At 41.0% G+C, this 20,958-nt stretch overlaps 1 protein-coding gene across 1 annotated transcript; it reads right to left on the bottom strand.

The window, feature by feature from the left end:
• Positions 1-345: 345 nt before the first annotated feature.
• Positions 346-17,433, bottom strand: slc7a10a (solute carrier family 7 member 10a). The gene is made up of 11 exons (XM_026378883.1): positions 17,227-17,433; positions 12,514-12,718; positions 11,693-11,844; positions 5,138-5,263; positions 4,307-4,460; positions 4,037-4,160; positions 3,158-3,261; positions 2,934-3,030; positions 2,642-2,791; positions 2,324-2,501; positions 346-2,224 (listed from the first exon to the last, which is right to left on the bottom strand). Exons 1-11 carry the CDS (start codon positions 17,327-17,329, stop codon positions 2,124-2,126), a joined length of 1,494 nt encoding a protein of 497 aa, XP_026234668.1. The 5' UTR covers positions 17,330-17,433; the 3' UTR covers positions 346-2,123.
• Positions 17,434-20,958: the final 3,525 nt, after the last annotated feature.

The raw sequence follows: 20,958 nt of genomic DNA, 5'->3' as shown, positions 1-20,958 counted from the left end.
GAGGCTGCACACAAGGTGCTAGATGTCATATTTAACTGTGCTAAAGTGCTAAATTGAGCATATGTAGAAGGTATATTACCCCATACGTTTGCTAAAATATTCAAAGCCCTTTAGTTTTTGCACACGTATATGCCCCTCAGTCTGCATGTAAGTGTGCAAAATATGTCTAAAGACATGTTTTCACATCATCAATCTGGATTATTGAGACTGATGAGCAATGTGAAGAATTCTTGAAACAGTCCTTTTTATCTTGTGTCTTGAGTATTAGTGTATTATCCTGCTAAGATTTGAACACATAACTGAGGCACACATTTTTTTTAGCAAATGACAGTGCTTCAAAAACTGTTTCTGTTTTTCAGAAGTTGGTATATTTAATAAGCAATTACACTGTTATTCTTTGACAACTTTACACTCTTACAAAACACAGTTTTTTACCCATCGATTGTACAGTATGTAAATGAATCACAACACATCTGAGGAATGATCTTTTGTAGGACTCCCTGGCACATTTGTAACAGTTTTTTTCTTTACACAGTATTTACAGATGTCAACTGAGCTACCAGCGCCTGGACATTGCAGACAGGCATACACTGTCCTAAGTATGCGTCCGTGGATTTGATGCAAGGGGATGTTCCAGGCATCTGCTGGCCCAACAGAGGACTGAATGTTCAAGCCAAGTTTCAACCTGCATGTTTACACATGTTAAAAAAGGCCACTGGCCCAACCCTTCATATGTTCTGTTGTATGTACAACATAAACAGCTAATAGACAAGTGCTTTAAGAGATTACCCAGATACATGTCACCACAGTAAATACACACCGTGTTAACATCAGTATGGACTCACTCTGACATCATAATATAGAGGCAAGATAGGATTTCATTTATGCCAATACACTGAGTCAGCAGGACCGTAAAAGGTTGTTAAGGTCCACAGTAGGTCAGTGAGTTTCTAATTAATCCAACCATGTTATATCAAGATTTTTTGTAAGTCAGTTGATCAAAAAAAAAAAAAAATCAGTGGACCAGGAACCATTGGAGTGATGATGCGTCTTTGGGGAGGTGGGAACAGGCCCGCGCATGAGCAAACCACCACTGCCATCCATCCATGGGTCTATATGGATTCCAATACGTTATTGGTAAGTACTGTATCACAAGATCGGGTGAAAAATCTGAAATCTAATTGCTAATCGTCTTGGCAGGTCAAGCACCTTGTGAGAGTTCACAGTGGCATCGCCAGTGATGAGAACATTTCCAAAGTGACAAGCTTGGAGGAGGCTGGTAACAACGGAAAAACCTGCCACGTGTTGTAATGATGCAGCTCACTCATTTCGGAGAAAGGAGGCAATTCTTCAAAGCTGAGGTCACAAACTTCCTCCTGTAAATATTGCTGAGAAAGATGATGTAGACCATCTCTCTCTGACAACATGAAGGCACCTAGAGTATCTCTCAGCAGATAGTAGTGACTGAATAAAACCAAACAAAAAACAAAAAAACAAGCGAGCACAGGGCCATGAAGTAAAAGGAATGACCACGGACTGTGTCTAGGCGGAAAAATTGACAGAAAAATAGTCATCCATATTAAACATCATGTGAGACATTAGTGAAACGGAGTTGAGGACAGCAGCAGTAATAGAAAAGTATTGCAAAGTGCAGAAACTGCTTGCATATTTACCTCACAAACGTTATTACACACTCAAAATACCCGCTCACACCCATACACTATACCAGCACATACATTTCATAAGGCACATTAAGATAAAGATTTGAGTTAATAAAATTAGAAGATAATGAAAGTGAAGCAGGAGTTTGAAGTTTCTTAAGTGTGAAGGGACAAAGGAGAAGATGAGATGAAAATCTAGATGAAAGAAATCGTGGCACACTGGTGAGGAGAATGAATGGACAGTACTACCAAACCAACACATAAAAACACATGCTCTATAGCCATCTGCTTCTTTTATACTGGAGTTTCATTGCAGATCCATTTAGGCTGCATCTGTGCAGGAACGTGCAAAACCATCTCTTCACCCTACAGAAACTGACCAAACAATGTGAAAACATTTGCAATGCAAAAACTTGAAGTACAGGTGTTGATGGAAAAAGGGGAGTTTCTGGTTGAGTGAGCTCAGTCAGTGGCTTTGGAGGCAGTGAGGGGTTCAGTCTCTGACGGGTCTCCCTGAGGAAACACCACATAACACACCTTCTGGCCCATGTACGTGACTCTCTCTGCAACACAAAGGACAACAGGATGAGCTTTTATTACAGGGAATAACTTCTGAAAAATAGAAATATGTTTTATACCTGATCCAGTGGAAACCAACTTACCGACTAGCCTGTAGATCCATTTGGGTTTGTTCTTCCACTGAACGCCCACAAAGTAAACTGGGACTCCAGTAAGCATGATGACCATTCCCAGCCCACAAACCACTGGTTCAGAGTACAGACTAAAACCCAGCAGCACAGCCCAGAAAATCAAGTAGGTGACGGGGATCAACCTGTTTACCTGCACAGAGAGTCACTGTGTCAGGTTTATTTCACTTTATTCCAAACACAGCAGTTATAGCTGGGTGAAGACATCATGTTCTGTTGTGTCTTCAACAAAAGTTACCAAAAGTTCAGTGTGATGCCAGCAGGTTTCTGTACCTTGATGGGTCTTGCTAGGTTGGGCCTCTTCTTGCGAAGGTAGAGTAGGCCGGCGATGGTTACCCCGTAGGACAGGTAGTTAATAAAGGACACGTAGTTGATCAGGTTGTGCGTTTCTCCAATGCACAGGATGAATATCGTGGCAATGCACTGCGAGACATTAAGGCAAATCCAAAGATGACATATGTTAAACCAACCTGTTAAAATTAGTACCACACTAACACTGACCCTCCAGTAAAGCATCTTTTTAGTCTGTGCCGATCTTTCTGCTGCATGTCAGCGCAGTACTTACACAGACCAGCAGTGCAGGGATTGGGGTGCAGTTCTTTAGGTGGATCATAGCCAGCAGATAGGGCAGGTGACCCTCTCTGGCTCCTGAGAAACATAATCTACAAACAGACACACAATAAAATGTTTGACAAACTTTTACTTTTATACTTTTTATTTTAAGGACGAGTCACGAAAGGACATTAAGGGTTGGCATGTAATGCACAGCAAGGCAGACTATCTGTGTACCTGGAGGAGGTGAACAGATATCCGTTGATGCCTCCAAAGGTGGAGAGTGCTACAGAGATCGGCATCACCCAGGAAAACATCCCTAGCAGCTTTTCCCCGAACGTCTGGAACAACAAAACAAGTAATGGATCAGATTACTTATATTTTAATATTTCTATATATGTGAGAGTTTTGTTTGGTATTGTTATGTCTTTGTTGTGTAAGATGTGATATGTCCTCTGCTTATTTTACTCATTATCCAGTAGGATTTAACTCCTGTTTATCGGCCATCCAATCATAACAGTGCATCTTGCCAGACCAACTATAAAATGCTTTGGCTTGTGCCTTTGTTCTGTTTGACTCTGATGCAGACACAGTAGTGTTGAAGCATGAATCTAGTTAGTTTGCTCCAGTCTCTTTGAAGAAGAAATGTCTTCAGTCTGAGAAGCAGCTGATCTAGTTGCCAGTTGTTGGAAGACGTGCAGAAACCCCCCCCCCCCCCGTATATTTGAGTTGATTCATTATTAATTTGCTTGAATAATGCGATGGTCATTCAGGACACACTGTTCTGTTGTATCAGACTGTTGCTACACATACAACAGATGTGTGCATGAGAGAGACTGTTTTTAGGGGATTTTTTGGTTTAACAATAAATTGCTTGTATTTCCAGCCTGCCAGAGTAAATCTGTCACAAACTGATCTCATGTGACTCTTTCCCAATTTTCCCTCTGGAGCACAGAAAATCGTAAATCTTATTTACTGATCAGTGGATTGATTGAGTGAGGTACTGCCTCGTGCTTCGATTACATTACTGTATGTTTCCACACAGCTCTGACTTTGGTTCAGCAGTATACAAACTGTACATGAAACCTCCAGTCACGGAGACGGAGTGGTGCTCACCACTGCCACAGCATTGGATGCCAGGAGCTCCTGAGGCGTCATGGAGGAGAAGTAGGCGATGTTGGTCATAGCATAAACCAGGGTCACCAGTGGAATGGAAATGTAGATGGCACGAGGCAGGTTCCTATTGATAGGAAAAGAACTTATGTGTGTAAAAAACATAATTAACAAATAATTATGGAATCAAGCCAGTGAGTCGGACACCATGTTCCACAGTTGACAAATTTGATATTTTCATATATACACACACTACAGAGATATGTGCCATACTTGCGTGGCTCTACGACCTCCTCTGTGACGTAGTTGAGGAAATTCCAGCCACTGTAGGCGAACGAAGCCTGGAGAAAGGCCAGAGCTATCTGTCCCACCGAGGGGTCTTGACTGAATTCGAAGGCCACGCTGGGTCGCAGGGCATCGTAGTGACCTAGAGGCAGGTGAGAGAAAGGCAGAGGTGATAAAGTCGAATGAAATCCACAGTTTAAGAGCTACACTAGTCCGTGTAAACAGTGTACACAGTACTGCGTAAGTATTGAGATCTAATAGTTTAAACAAATGTGATAAAAAAATATAAATACATTTTTTTACATTTAAATTGAACGTCTCGGGCCTGGTCATCACGATGCACATAGCTGTGATATTTCAAGGAAGTGTTTACAGGCTGCTTTTCCTATCTGTTATGATCATTTATATGTTAATTCTGGCCTTTGTAACTATTCTTTTCATGTTATGCCTACTCCTGTGCACCAGGGGTCACCAGTGTCAATACATTTTTGCTGCTGTAACAGAACACAGCAATTTATATGTCATTATCTCATTAGATCCAATCTATTCCTTCTGTATAATACACATTTTTTGCATCAAATCTATTTTTCACTGCTCTATCACTTGTGTCATTTGCTCTGGGTTGTTTTTTCCAGTAACAATACTGCTTTCTGGTGACATGTTTTCGCTGTTTAATCTTCAACTATGAAACAAGCCTGTTAAACAGTGATCTATAGGTCTAATAATTATGCTTAATTTTTAAACTAAAGGGAGGTCAAAGCACATGACCAGCCCAGAGCCATTAGTGTGATTTAAGGAGGATTTATTCTGTGTGTTTACCTCTACAGATTTGGACAAGTCCAACCACTATGATGAGTGCCAGAGCAAGGAGTTTTCCTACGGTGAAAACATCCTGTATCCTCGTCGCCCAGCGCACACTGGAGCAGTTCACCCAGGTCAGGAATACTGCACACACACGCAAACACAGACACAAAAAGAAAATACAGAAAAGCATCTAGTTGGAGTTAGTCTGAAGGTCACCAGCTGAGCTAAATGCTACTGGCTGAGTAGTGGAGGTTCACAAGTAGTCTCTCTGCACAACACATTGCATGCAGAAATATATTGAATATTTTTTATACTAAAAATCTCAACATATTGTAACAGTTCAGACTAAAATCACATGCACGGGCAGGCAAGTAAACACCATTCTTTAAATTGTATCCATTTAAATTAGTAAGGTTTTGCAGTGTGGTGACATTTTGTGGCAGCAGGTTTTATTACTCACTGATGCTGCTAAATGTTTCCAGCACCAAAGTACATGGATAATGCTTAGGTAGTAGGATTAAACTCTGCTTGTTGTCTTTTGTTTTCGTCACTGATAGCGACCTCAACATTAGATCCTGTATCAGCCACATGCGACTGATCCATGCTCTTCGTCCTGTCTTTGAAAAGAATATTTCAGTGTCTGTTCGTTAGGGCGGTGTGTTTGCAACAATGTGCAGTAAGATACTCATCATGATACAGGGGTTTATATCTCATTTTGTTTCGTATCTTATTAGTCTTAATATAGAGTCATCATGCTCTACACTGTATTGTCTCCAAACAGTGAGACGTGTTGACGCATATAGAAAATCTTTAATGACAAAACAGACAAGTCTAAGGAAGCGGTCATTAAATACTTGTATACCTGTTACCACATGTCCGGAGTGTCTGTGTGTGTGCCCCCTGCTTCCCACTTCCCTCTCTAAGCCACTGTCCTTCACACTGACCCTCAGTTTTGCAAGGACCACCATAAAAATAGTTGGGCAGATTCCAAGTAAGTCAAACCAGGCCAGTGCAAGGGGCTCTCTAGTTGTTTTCAAAAAGAAGTGCAGGTTTCTAAGTCATAAGTACCCCCACAGAGTAAGAAAGCGAGAAACATTTTGAGAGGTGTGCTCTACTGTGCACATTATAGCACACACATCTGTGTCTGGAAAACAATGTACCATACCTAAAAATATGCAGTTATACAATTCCTTTGTAGACATACAAAATTAAATTAACATCTCTCAGATGACCCCAACAACCTTAAATAGTCCAAGTACTCTATATTCTGTAATCTAAAATCAGACCTGGTTACTATTTCCCTTTTTAGGCTGCATTAAGTGTAACATTAATGTCATCCATCACTGGGGCAAGGTTCCCCTCCCACCACAGAAATCTGAACAAACTGCTTCCGCTGGCGTGGGCTCACTCACATACACATGTGTGAATTTTTGGCAGGAGGTTTTGGTGGCACCGGGCAGAGCTTTCTCTCCCCTACAACACTGCTGTGTTTTATAGTCAATTACCCTAGGGGTGTTACATGCATTTCCGTTCCTGCCCCCCACCACCTCCCCCAGCTTCCCTCTGTGTTAACCCTGACAGGAAGGAGGTGCCAGCGGGCTTTGAATGTGACAGCGCAGGTAAATCTGTGTCCTGCCGTCACAACTTCTATTGAAGGCCGCCTCAGCACTAGAATACTAAACTAATTGCTGCTTTTGTTCTTAATGGATTCTGATCCCAACTCAACGCAGATTTATCAGGAAGTTTTAACCTCAGGAACGCCTCCTTCTGCTCCAAGATCTGGTCACTGGAATCACTGAACTGGCAATAACTCCCCCCCAGATCTGTCTGCTCACCACAATAAACATGTATCTGACACCATGATTTGGTCTGAAACAAACAAGGATAAAACAAGTCATCTCATTTCGAAATCACACTCGAATATCATGAAGATAATATACAAACTTGGACTAAGTCTGTTTATAGAGTTTATTATATTACTCTAACAGGGAGAGTTGTCCTTATTCATAGATTTTCAATCACCGACTCCGATTTTTCCATCTGCAGAGCGACTGTAGCTATTAGTCTGATGAGGAAACCCGTGGAAGTGTTCAGACTGCCAATAAACAACTGAAATCACTTAACCACGTTAAAAATAAATGTGTGCATGATGTCTGTATTTATTCGTAGCCTGCATTCTGTGCACTACTTCATTTCTTGCTGTGCCTATAGCTTTATCACTGATTTTATGGAGGGTTGTCTTTTCCAAAGGCCCATAACTGGCAGAACGACACAACTTAGGGCACAAACTGGCACACTGCTTTAAAAATGTTAGTAATATATATATATATATTTTTCTCATATATATATATATATATATATATATATATATATATATATATATATATATATGAGAAAAGGGACAGAAGTCAAAAGTACATGGACCAGAATCCATTAAAAATGTTTAAAGTAAACCATGAACCAGGACCTCCCTGGTTAATATACAGCTGAGGACCTCTGCTGCATGTCGCTCCGTCTCCACAACTTTGCATTTGAGTCATGACTTGGTTTTAACATAAATTACATCAAATGTAATTAAAAGTGGCAGTTTGCCCTTTTACAATAATGGCATGATTCATTAGGCTTGTTTTGTGGAGTAACATAGCCCATCAAAACTGGTGGGAGGATGAAACATACTACTTTTACTCCTTCTCCTCCTTAATGGGAACTAGGGTGTTTATCCCCTCGCGCTTAAAAAAAGTAATTGGAGATTGTATAATATGAATTTTTTAGTTTGTTTGTTTTTTACTAGACCTATTGTGATGTTTATTGCTGGAAAAAGTGCCATTAGCACAATCAAAATCAATATCTGACACAATAAAAGTGTTATTACAGAGTAAATCTCCTGAGATGTGTCTGGTAGATGCATGACTGTGCTGCTGTGGGCTGTTCCTATTATTAGAACACAACCAGTCGAGAACTGGACCTGTCTGGTTCTCACCCACCACACACACCCACGCACGCACACCCACACACACACACACACACACACACACACACACACACACAAACCTGGGTCCAGGAGAGGGAGAAGACACATAGCTAGGCTGACATTCAGAGATCCTTCACTTCACAGACTAGTTGCTGACATAACAGGGGCCTCAGTGAGCTACAGGAGTGTAGAACAGTGAATTACAACAATGAGTTAATCTCCAGTTCACTAGGTGCTGGAAAATGTTTACAAGTTACCCCTGACAGAAAGGACACTTAATTCTAGTAAAAAGTCAGGTCTGGTTTCGCCAATTTCCTTTGTCACAAGCGATGTGACACATTTTCGCCTCTTTGATTCAACTTAAGGTGCGTAGATCATTGTCCTACATTTATTTTGAAGTGCTTTAGCTAAGAGTACAACTGTGGGATGACTAACTGAGTGGTGCAGGCCACAGGCTCATGAACGAACACACACCTTTGCATAAAAATGGAAATTTATCCTCTAAAAATCTGTAAAGGCTGTGATAACGATCTTCTCTACGTGTGGTATGCTGGCACAAGAGCTAGAGCTAACTTTTAGATGAATGACATGTCTCACTTCACACACCTGCTTTTATTGTTTGATGGTGGTGGAGCTAAAAAAGATGCATCTCACTGCTTAACATCTCACATTTGTCTATCACCCAATGTTCTTGAAGGGCTCACTGATGTACAAGGTGTCCTGCCCATTTCATGTTTCCATGGTGCCCAGTGACAGGAGCGTCATGGTAACCACTGCAAAACAATGCACAATGGCGCGGACACGCCCTTTCATTAGCGGCGTCAACAAAGGCTGGCACCATTATGCAGTCTGACACTGATACAGACACACACAAAGTACAACACATAAACACAGGCTCCTGGCCCGACCAGGCAGGCGTTGTAACATTCTGTCACCAGAAATAGTGGAGGTGTGCTTGTTCCACTGGCTATTTAAATACATATTACGGCATCAAGAGGGCACCGATCAGATCAAAGGCTGGAAATAGAGCACAGCGTTCATTATCAAATGACAATGACAGCGGTCAGCACACTGATCACAGTATCATAATATCTTCAGGCCATGAGATGAAAGTTGCTGGATTTGGTTTGGCTCGTAATTTTGGAGCCTTTTCCTTTCTTTATATTCATAAAGCCTTTTCTAACCTGTCGTTTGACTAGAGAGAGAGAGAGAGAGAGAGAGACACCCACTAACTGATGAACAGGTGTGTTTAGACGCCCAGTAACATCATTTAATGGTCAAGCAATAATTTTTTAATTAGAATTTAAGTGTTATCAGACGTTTTAACTTGACCCTAAGGACCTGCTTGTGATGATGGTCTAGGAAAGGATGTTTTCTTGCCTTGCTGGAATTCGTGTGGGTCACACGGTGAGATGACCTGAGTAAAGCAAAAGAAGCTCTCAAGTGTGTTACAATGAACTAGGATGTCATGATGACGGAGGCAGAGGCCAGAGAGGCAGAAAGTACAATACACTGATGACATCCTCTCAAACTGATTCATAATCTGCTGCTTTCAGGAAGAGTCACAAATCCATCAACAACTAAGCATGTTTATTATGCAAACTTCCTTGAGTCCATCAACTTGACAATCCTGGCCAGACTCGCAGCCATCATCCAACTTGTCAGAGTGAAGCTGAGATTGGCTCCAGCTGGGAGGGATAAGCTCCCCCTCAGCCCTTAATACGACAAGCAGTTAAGCTAATGGATGGACGTACTTACAGTGGCACTTGAAAGTTAATGAATCCTTTAGAATTTATACTTTATTTTTGCATAAATATGATCTAAATGTCATTTTTGAACAAGTGCTTTAGACAATTAAGACAAAATACTTAATACTTAATTTATTTATTGTGGAAAATTATAGTGTATAAGTATATATGGATCTGTGCCTTCAGTAACTGGTGTGGCCTCCCTTTGCGCCACAAACTTCAACTAAACATTTCCGGGAGCTGTTTATCAGCCCTGCACATCAGCTTGGACGGACTTCAGCCCATTCCTCCTTAGCACAGCATCAACTCAAGGATGTTTGCTAACTGAGGACTTTGACTGTCTTTCCCAAACTTGAAAATTTAACTTATAACTTGTGTGTTTAGGGTCATTGTCTTTGTCATTTCACATTCTGTTGAGCTTCAGTTAATGGATGGACACCTGGACATCTTCCTGTATAATTCCCCCCTTCTTGCAGTGCACTTGTTTGCAGGTATCCTCGGCCTTGGAGCTATATATCTCCAGAGTGCAGTTACTGGCCCTACCGACCTGCAAATTATTGCAGCCGTGCTCTTGATGTGATCTTTGTTCTCTCTCTTTAAAAGTTCTTTTGTAACCATCACAACAACTATGTCTTCTTTTTGTTAAAGTCACATGTGCACTGCTATAAACCAGCGTTTGTTCAGATCAGTCAGATCAGACTTTAAGAACAAGTTTCTCTTTGTTAAATAAAACAGGGGCTCCCCAATTCACACCTGATTGTCATCCCATTGATTGAAACACCTGCCTCTCATTTCCCCTTCAAATAAAGGCCCAGAGCTTCACATGCTTTTGCTACACACAAATGTAAGATTGGATCGTTTTCCACAATAAATGCATTTCCTCATTTGTCTCACTGGGTTCCTTTTATCTAGTTTTAGGACTTGCATGAAACTCTGATCATGTTTTAGGTCATTGTTATGCTAAAACAGAACAAATTTGAAAGGATTCACAAACTGCCAAGTCTCAGGTAAGTGAGTGTGTGTGTTTTATCTGGTGTGATTTTTACTTTTACTGAATTAAATTCTTACTTGGCAAATGCTTTTGGGATAATGTTGATCAATTTGCTTTTATGCTGATGTGAAGCACCTTGATATGGCGTTGTGTATGTAAAAACTAACTTGTTGTTTTGTGCTGCTGTTGTTTTATAACTTTTGGATGAAAGTGGGAGTTCCACTTTTTAGAAGTATTCTTATTGTTTCAATTTGCATACAGTAAATATGAAACAGACTGGAAATTGGAGCTCTGTCTAAAGGAAACAAAATTGAAAAGTAATATTAACAAGTGAATTATGTGAACATACTGACAGTCAATCACTGTCTGGGCTAAATAAAGTGAGTTGCTCTTTACCTTATCACAGTTTAGATGTCAGAAGAGCCTCACTGATCTTTGTTTGTAAAGCATAGTGTTTAAAGCAAGTACTGCTGTGTTTAGTATATGGTACAAGACAACCAAGGAAGGGATCCTGCCAAGATTTGCTACTTGAAATTCTGGCTTTCAGAGTCTCTCTGTGGCATCTGACTTTAAGTTTAATGAAGTGAAGCATCTAATGTCCCGAAGCCTTTACCCTGGAAAGAATCCTTTGCTGCATTGGGTTTCATGTGTTTCAGTTTGTTTGGGACCAACAGAAAAATTGTGCAGTTAGTACGTGCAGCAGACGTTTTGGCTGAATAGAAAGAAAGGGTTATCGAAGTCAAGGGTTTGAGTTTGGGAATACTTAGACAGATGAAGCGATACTGAGAAACACAGCTAAACCAAAGAAGTTGTGAATTATGAAAGGAGTTTCAGAAGACTTTGGTCTGTTGGTGACTCACAGATACAGATGGTGGCGAGGAGTCTGGTGGCGATGTACGGAGGCAGGCAGTTCTGGAAGGCCGGCTGCAGGACGTAATTGGAGAAGGTGAGAGCGATGACGGCCAGCGTGGTCGGATACATGATGAGGACAGCGCTCCATAACAAGAGGAAGCTATGGGACACAGAGATTTTCTTACATAGATATTTACACGGAGAATGTGCTGCTACAAGCGCGTGTTTCAGTATGTTGTGTGTTCTGGTCAGAGAACGGGCCCCTCCCTGTTCTGTACGTTTCAGTTCCACCCTGCCTTCACATTCATAAATACAACCACAGTTTCCTGCTCTTAATCTCTATTTCACTGTGGCAGTCGCTGTTGAGTGACTTGCTCATAAGGTTCCTTGGCATTAGTTAAAAGAGAAAGACGCTCAGACATGAGAACACGGTGTACATTTGCAGCAGTGCCCAGGATAAAGTACGTCTTATCTTGCTGTGAATGGCACTGTCATCTATGACCTCTCAATGTTTTAACCTTTTAAAGTTTGAGTCTTAGTCTTAGTGATGCTTATGTGTTTGTTTTTTTTATTGTTGTTCTTTTGTTTTGTTCTATTATTTCACAAAACTAACCAGAACCTCTCAGACATGCACATTGCAGAACGCTTCTGACAAGTCCAGTAACACTATGATTAGCCGATATGTCACATGACCACAAAAGTCATCAGGCGATTGGTTCCAGACCGGCAAACTTATTAAACAACCCCTCTCGTGTACAGACCTTGAACTTTGCAAAGTCCAAGATGTAAACTGTAAAAAGTGCAAGTGAAACAAAAGAACAGTGCCTACCCCACCAGCCCTCCAAAGATTTCTGTCACATATGAATAGTCTCCTCCAGACTTTGGAATGGTGACACCCAGTTCAGCATAGCACATGGACCCTAGGGCACAGATCCCTCCTCCACAGACCCAGACGATGAGTGACAGCCCCACTGAGCCTGCATGCTCCAACACTCCTTTAGGAGAGATGAATATTCCAGAGCCGATGATGTTTCCTTAAAAGGAAAAAAAAACAAAAAATAAGGTTACTGAATATTAAACCTGTTTAATATTTTTTTAAAAATAAAAACATACGTCAGTGTAGTTTAATAACTACACTGATGTATTAATAAATGAAACAATTCAAATCAAGTCTTGTTTGAATTATCCTAGTTAAATTATCAGCTGTAGTTTTATCTCATGGATCCACATACCCAGATACAGTATCAACATACACGTAGCATTTTGACACAGACAAACTCAAAGGTTGAAAACTAAAACTTTATTGGACAGAGAAAAAAAAATCTCAAAAGGTTTATTAAAAATATCTCGACCAGTAAAATGGCATCGATTTCAGCTGATTATCATTATATGACTCGTACACTAGATGTGAAACAGCTTTTCTTGGTCGTCTTTTATTTTTTGTGCTTTTGGGCATATGGAAGTACGGAAATCCAGGGTCAGGTGTTAACGGTAGATACAGTAACTTTTTTTCCAGTTGGATTCTGAATGACACAAGTCTGCAGATAAGAGTTTACATGTTGGGGACTGAATAATAGTAAGATGAAGGCGTAAGAAGCAAAATAAAAACTTATGTTAAATCTCTTCTTCTCCTTTCTCTATGAATTGGCAAACAAACTGTCATTATAATCCTCGTTTGTTAGTTGTAGACAAGCTTTGACAAGACTGCGCACATAGCCCAGTGTCAGCAGGCAAAGTGTTTGTGCTACACTTTAACGGAGCGCAGGCTTCATGTTGACTTCTTTCCGTCATCACATGATAGAGTATAAAACAGAGAGCTGGCTAATACATTAAACCAAGGAAACAATTAGGGACTGCTTTATTGAGCCCCTTTTAATGAAATCATTGATTTATGATTGTGAAGTTTCCTGACTGTAAACATTAATAAAACTTTGATTAGCTTGAACCATTTAAAAAAAAAAAAAGAAGTGGGGATAAAAAAAATGAACACTGCTGTTACATTAAAAAATAAACCCTCATGTCTGTGTCTAGTTTACCCCATCTACACTGACGTCACCACACTGGCAGGAGTCATTGTTTTCATGCAGAGAGAGCATAAACTCTACTACCTCTCATACAGTCAGTGGACACTGATCAGACAAGACATTACAGGTGGCGCGGATAATGTTGATTATCCTGTAACAATGGCATCTGTCAAGGGGCCGGATAGTGACGTAGACAGTCAGTTCTTGAATTTGATGTGTTGGAAGAAGGAAATCGGCTGAACGACTGTCAGAGAATTTCAAAAGCAGCAAGTCTCATTATGGAGCGCTAAGTATTTCCACCAAAAGTGGTCCAGTGAAGTGGCGACGTGTGTCCAAAGCTCACTGATGTGCACAGTCAGCAAAGGATAACAGTCTGATCTGATCCCAAAGAGTTACTACAGTACAAACTGCTGAAAAACATACGGCTGGCGGTAATCAATCATCGCCACAAAACACCTGCTGCATATGGCACAGAATCTTTTTTGTGTTTTTAATGTTGTGACTGATTAGTGTGTATTTTGTGCAAAGCCTCCAGTACCACCAAGTGTTCGGGGAAAAATATTTTAACTCTTTACTTGCATGAACTGATGTAAGATTTTATCATAAAACTGTGACTGAATAGAACATTTGAAATTTAAAATCATACTATTATCTTGAAAAGATGTTTTTTTTAGGGATAATTGCCAAAATAATTCACAACCCACATAAAACATGACACCAAATTAATTTTAAAAAGGATCCATTTGAAATAGCAACGCAGCCAGTTATGTAAATATATATTTTTTACCTTGTTATGTGACTTGTATAATTGAGATTTAATCTAAAGCAAAGATCATAACAGACAGAGGCAACACATGTCTAAGATATGTAAAGACAACCAGAATTGCTAAATGGAACCGGTTTAGCCAGTGTGGCCCCATGATGTGGCGGGAACATACTCGCTGAGGTCTACGTCAAGACAAAACAAAAACTAATAGAGGAAAGTAACCAAACAGCAGCTGTGCAAGCAAAACATGTTTTGCACTGTCCTGTGTTTTTCTTCTCTTTAGGACAAAAAGAGTCTTATAATAAAACACTCCGTCCACTGTAAACGTTTTAGCTATTACAACACAGTGAGGCACACCATCACAACTTGCCCCTATTAGACCGTCTCTGAATGCTCCCTAATGATGCAGAGTGAGAGGGGAGGTCCGAACAGTGCATTTATCACTGTCAGATTTGATTGTGCAGGCCACAGTGAGATGCGGAGTGCTTACATAATGTCTATGTGGTGTTTGTTATGTCACAAAATTTGGCACTGCAGCTGAAAGTGTGAATCAGAGTCCCACTGACCCCCTCGCCCCCCCCCGGCACTGGCTGAGAAATTCTCTGCGTGCATGAATCACCTGTGTGAAACATAAACACTCCAACTTCAGTCTGAAAGTATGTGTGTGGAAGAAAATGCACATTAGCAGGCGCCTCTTTCTCTGCATTGACCTGAACTCGTTCTGCCAGTATTAACAAGCCTGAAGCCTGCTTGTGGCTGTTTGAGTAGGAGTGGTAAAGTGTGGGAACAGTTAGGTTTTTGTCCCATTTAAATACTGTATATCCTTTAGAAATAAGCAGTAGCTGCACACGGTGAAGCAGAAGCCCTGTGCACAGCTTCAGCTTTAGAAATCCACTTTACTCGAGTGGTGTGTTGGTTGTGAGTAGGCTGGATCTGGTGGGTAGTAGCATGACTCAAGTTGTTTGTGTGCACCAGCTGCACAGGCATCAACCCATCTGCGCTTAGCAGAAAAGACAAGTGGTCAGAGTTAACCTGGCGGCTGTGAGCATTTATTTCACACTTGCAATAACATATTAGACCAAATACATATCCCTTAAACCTCACTGATAAGCTGTAGAAGCTAAAAGAAAAACTCTCAGTGTATTTAAATGTTTTAGCAAAAGATTTGTGCAGCCATTGGGTTAAACAGGCAAACAATACGTGTTAGCTGGGGTTTTATCAGTTTCTATAAAAGCGCGGTAGACTTGACCTTGGCTCTGAGGATAAGCTATAAAAATGATAACATTGTGAAAGGGCCTCACTGGGGCTTTTTTTTTCCTGTAAGTCTTTGAATGCCCGAGTTCATATTCCACCTTTTACTGAGATCTTATATCTGAAAAATCTCAAAACTGTTTTCTCTGTTAAGTCAATTCTATTTGGTTTTAATATTTATCGGAGTAAATAACTAAAAGCTTGGAAGGGGTCTGTCTACTTGTTGTTTATGACCTCATCATAGGTGATTGTGTCTGCAGACTTATGGAAGTCATGAGAGTACTATGTTTTCAATGGGGCATTCCTAACACCCCATGACTTGCACCAAAGACACCCAGTTAAAGTCCGTCTCATGACTCCACCGGCCCTGTCGCACAGCCACACACAGCTGATTTGCTGAGGGTGATGAACGGCTGCTGAAAAATCTAAATCTTCAACTCATAATCCTACTTTATCTCACCAGAGTGAAAGGTGAGCTGTCTCTCTATTATCTCATACACCCTGTCTTCGTGTATGTTGCTGATATATGTTGAGCAACCAGCCAGAATTGATTGATGTAAGACAACTGACATGAACTTTCACTTGGCTTTGACCTGCGTGCAGAAATATAGTGGGTTGATTTGTATCCACTCCTCCAGCCCATGTCTGCTGCGAGCTGGCGCACGGAGAACCCCCCACTCCTCTCCCCCTCCTGTCAGATTATAATAACACATAACATGTTGTGTTTGCTGCTTCATATGTGCTTGTTTCCGCATCAGAGTACCGTTACGCTGGGACACCATACAGTACAGCTAGTCACACAACGCATCGGAGCAGCGCAACTTCCTGCGTGACACACTTCACTTTACATGGCTGCGTTTTTCCTATACAATTTGCCTGCCTTGCAGCACGTGTGCGTTATGGGTCTGGGTGTTTTTTTTTACTTGTACCGCTGAGGGAACATGAATGCCCTGCTTTAACCAGTGTTCCTCTGGGTAAATTGAACCTCCAGCCCTGGCACCGTTTATCCTAAACTCTTCCGCAAAACCAGACGGAGGCTGTAATTTGTCTGCATGGCTTTCAAGTTCAGCATGAGAAGATCCAGCCACGTAGGCATGTCCATATTCAGACCGTTACGACTGATGCAACAGTTTTCCACGCACAACCCCAAAAAAAAAAAAAAACCCCGCAGTCCCAGCTGGACCCAGACCATCCGTGCGTAAAAGCGAGCTTTCAGCGCGTACGTCCGCGGTTTTGTACACAGGTCAGCGCGTTCAACCACATCAGATTGATAAGTAAAGTTCACACCTTTTCATCACGACCTCCATTAAAAGCTGATACTACACTTCTCTGTGTGCCATACTGTAACTTAAGAACAAAGGGGCAACTTCACACCCGCCACGTTACAGCAGTTCCTCCAGCAGCCGGCCGCTCTGACACGTTTCCTCCTTCACTGCTGGTTGCAGCTAAACTTACCGTAATCGACCCGCTCATCATGAAACAGCCCTCACATCCTACTCACCGATGATAATAGCACATGCGCTCAGCAGTCCGATTTCTTTCTTTAGGGTGACCCTGTCGCTGTTGGAGGAGTTTATATCCTTCTTTTCCTCGTTGTCCTCCATCTCCTCCGCCTTGCAAATGTGCTTCCTGCCCGCCTCGGTCCGGTCCAGATACTGTAGCCTGAATCAAGCTCCGCTCTCCGGGTTGCCCTTATAGTATCCTACTCATGAACGTAGCACATGCGCATGCGCCCGACTCAGCAACGAGGCGGCCACCTTGTGCCAGGTACGCTGATGCAAAGGTGTGACAGGATTGAAGCATCTACCACCTGAGGCTAGTGGAGGTACGCGCACGGCAGAATGTTTGCATACCTGTAGATTTGTGGACAAGTCTGTGTATATGAGTCACATGATTCTTACTTTTCTTCCATCCATCAGCATATGATTATAAAAGTATCTTCATGACCTATATCAGTTTAATCCTGCACACTGTAAATGTGTGTTATCATATGTTTTACCTAACTGGGATAAACACACAGCTGTCAACCAGGCTATAGCACAGGGAGCTGGAACAAAAGGAAGTGCAGAGTAATTAATGAACAGGTGAATAAATAATCACGATGTTCAGGAAGTTAAATAAATCACTTCATAGGCAATTTAATTTACACAACATTCTGCTTCCTTTGCCACAGACAGACACATGTGCTGTATTTCCCAAATTGCTGGTCCTGCCTATGGAATAGTGCACTTTTAAATGTGGCCAGACAGGATCCAGATGATTCTGTTTTTCCTGTGTGCTGCTGTAATTTGAGCCTGTGCTCATTCTTTTGAGTGCAGGGGCAGCAGAGAGCTGCTCCACACTGTCAATAGAGTCAATAAATTGTGGACTCCAGTAGCTCAGAGTATAAGATTACAGTAAGACTGAAGCACAGTTTACTTTGTATTCTTACACTGTCGTACAAAGTTCATTCTGATGACTCGCTGTCTCCTGGGAAAAATCATTTGGCAAACATATTTTATGACGTATATCACTAACAGGCTGTGTGAGGATCATTGGATTATTCGAGGTAGGGAGAGAGCAAGATAATCCACAGGCATGCTGCAGCTTTGTGAGGCTGCATTTAGGCAGACTGCTTGAGCTGAATACTATCATCAGCATGCTTATGTGTTTACAGTGACAGCAGTAACATGTTGATCTGTTGCAGGTAAACGCAAAGTACAGCTGAGGCTAAAGTGAATGTCCCAAATGATGACATGTAAAGGGAACTTCAAGTGTTACCAAAGCCAATAAAATGCAGCATCTGGGGACCACGAACGTCTGCACAAATCTATCCAGTAGTTAAATGATATTTTATATATAAATTAAATATTTATATAAATTATTATTGTTATAAATACAGAGGTGTCATCAATCTGTGTTCTCTATAAAATAACTTTGTGTATAATAGGTTGAATATTATGATACACAACCAAGGCTGATAATGTAGTTATTACACAGCTATCCTTGTTCGGCGTTGAACCAATCACACGGCCAAATAAATGCTGAACTTTACCACACTTTCAATGCCAGAGGCAACATTTGCAGATAAACAACAGAAAACAAACTGACAGTCACTTTAAAAACAAATGGACACGTCTCTTTAGCAGGTAATGTGATTTTTCTGGATAGTAAGCAGGCCGATTACATTTCTTCGTCTGGATAGAGAGGTGATGTGTACTTCTCTGTGGCCGACTGTCTTGGTAGCGTTTCTCCTTCTGAGAGAGAAAAAGTTCTGAGTGGGTTCAAAAACTGCCACGTTCGTATTTGCAGATTTTTTTCTGTATCTGTATTTCTCCATTTCTCACTGTGCTGCAGTGGACAGTGCTGCATGTCACTTTTCACAGTGACAGCCTCGTTTTCCCTCAACAAGCAATTATACTCCAGTCAAATTACTTAATTAATTATACATCAATTTCTTTGGACAAGTTGTACCCTTGGCACTTCAAAAATCTGAATAAGTTCTGAGTAGACAGGCTTAAGACTACAATAAAAATGAACTTGAATGACCGGCAGCCTACTGGGTGTTTTCTACTGTACATTGGCTCAGAAGATAATCCCTTAGGTTTTACTGTTGTTTGATTACATAAACAACTCAGCTACTGCAACTAAGATTCTTACTTGTGGCATTTCTACCAGCAAACTATTTGGAGTCAATCCTTTTCCCTTAGATGAGCTGTTGTAAGGTGTGTTTGTGAATAAACAACAAACAAAAAACAATCCAAGGTGTGTTGCATAGCAACTAGTTGCTTCTGAGGGCACATATTGGGAACCACTTTGCTCTTCCTACTTGGCAGAGTGTAGGACGATGGAGATTGAAATCAGAGGGAAGAGATGATCTCACTGATCACAGATTGTAAGAGATTCAGACAGATCAGAACAGGTGATATAAAACAGAATGCTGGAGAAGAAGAGGTAACGCCATAGAGGTGCCGCAGCTTAGAGGAAGGTGGAGATGGATGAATGCTTTTTTGACTTTACATGGCAACATGTAAAAGCTAGTGGAGAATGTAAATGAACAGTATTGTTCGTGTCTCTCTTGAGCAAGGCACAGCTACTCATTAGAGGACTGTTGTCATACCAGGAGTCCCTCAAGTGTGAGCCTAAGGAATCCTCTTTCTCATCTGTTTTCTCTGAATTTGAGTTTTAATATGACATATTAGAGTAGAATCTTCTTTTCTGATGCAGTTAGCAGACCCCAACAGAAAAGAATAAAACATTACACACATCGCATCACTTAAGAAAACACACACTCACACCCACCACTCTACATCTACATTTTAAGGAGTTAAGTCATTAAGTTGCGGCAGGCGAATGCTAACGAATGCACAATTAACTTGGAGGCCGGCCCCCCTCTCCAAAAGGAGGCCCCGACAAAGAGAGGAGATGCTTTGTTGCCGACAGGAAGGCAAGCTGAAACACTGGCTTCAGTGTGATGGCAGGAGGGGATGAGGAAGAGATGGAGGGAGGCACAGCCAAAATACTGTGGTGGCATACGGGGAGGAGTTTTGCTGTAAACAAATACATCACAGCATCCCAGAAGAGTGGCAGGAGGAGGAAGAGGAGTTTTAGGATGATAATGCTGGAGGAGGAGGCGTAAGGGAGTAAAAGGAATTTAAAACTGCCTATAGTCTGAATAGTTTGCACATCTACTGTCAGTTCTGCACGTTTCACATTGATCCCAAGACCGACTGTGAAAAGTACATTTATTTCAATATTTTTAGGTACAATTATTTATTTTTATTTTATGTTACTTCATATTTTGACAAATATCAAGGCAAATATCCTTTCACTGCACCACCTGTGATTACTTTGAGTATCTGCATAATAATACAAAATATAGTATAATAATTAAAACTTGAGTGATTCCCAGTGTGAAATTCATTAGCTACCCTGCAGTATGTTCATCAGAACAGTGTATAATAAGCTCCATCATTAGCATCTTTAACATTAAGATGGACACATTTATGCATCAGTTATACCTAAGTACTATCTAAGTACTATTACATTCACTCATATGAAATCCACCATTGTGAATATTTTTACTTTTGGTATTTTAATTATCTTTTGAGCTGATACGTGGGTAATTTTTTATTTTTCAGTTTCAACAGAGTTTCCATTCTTCCTGTAGTTAAAAGAATGATCTGAGTACTTGATCAACTGCTGATGATGAGATGTTACAAGATATGGGATTTCACACTTCCACTACTAATAC

The sequence above is a fragment of the Anabas testudineus genome, chromosome 3 (assembly GCF_900324465.2).
Source record: "Anabas testudineus chromosome 3, fAnaTes1.2, whole genome shotgun sequence".
NCBI classification, from domain to species: domain Eukaryota; kingdom Metazoa; phylum Chordata; class Actinopteri; order Anabantiformes; family Anabantidae; genus Anabas; species Anabas testudineus.
This window is presented reverse-complemented; position numbering and strand designations above follow the sequence as displayed.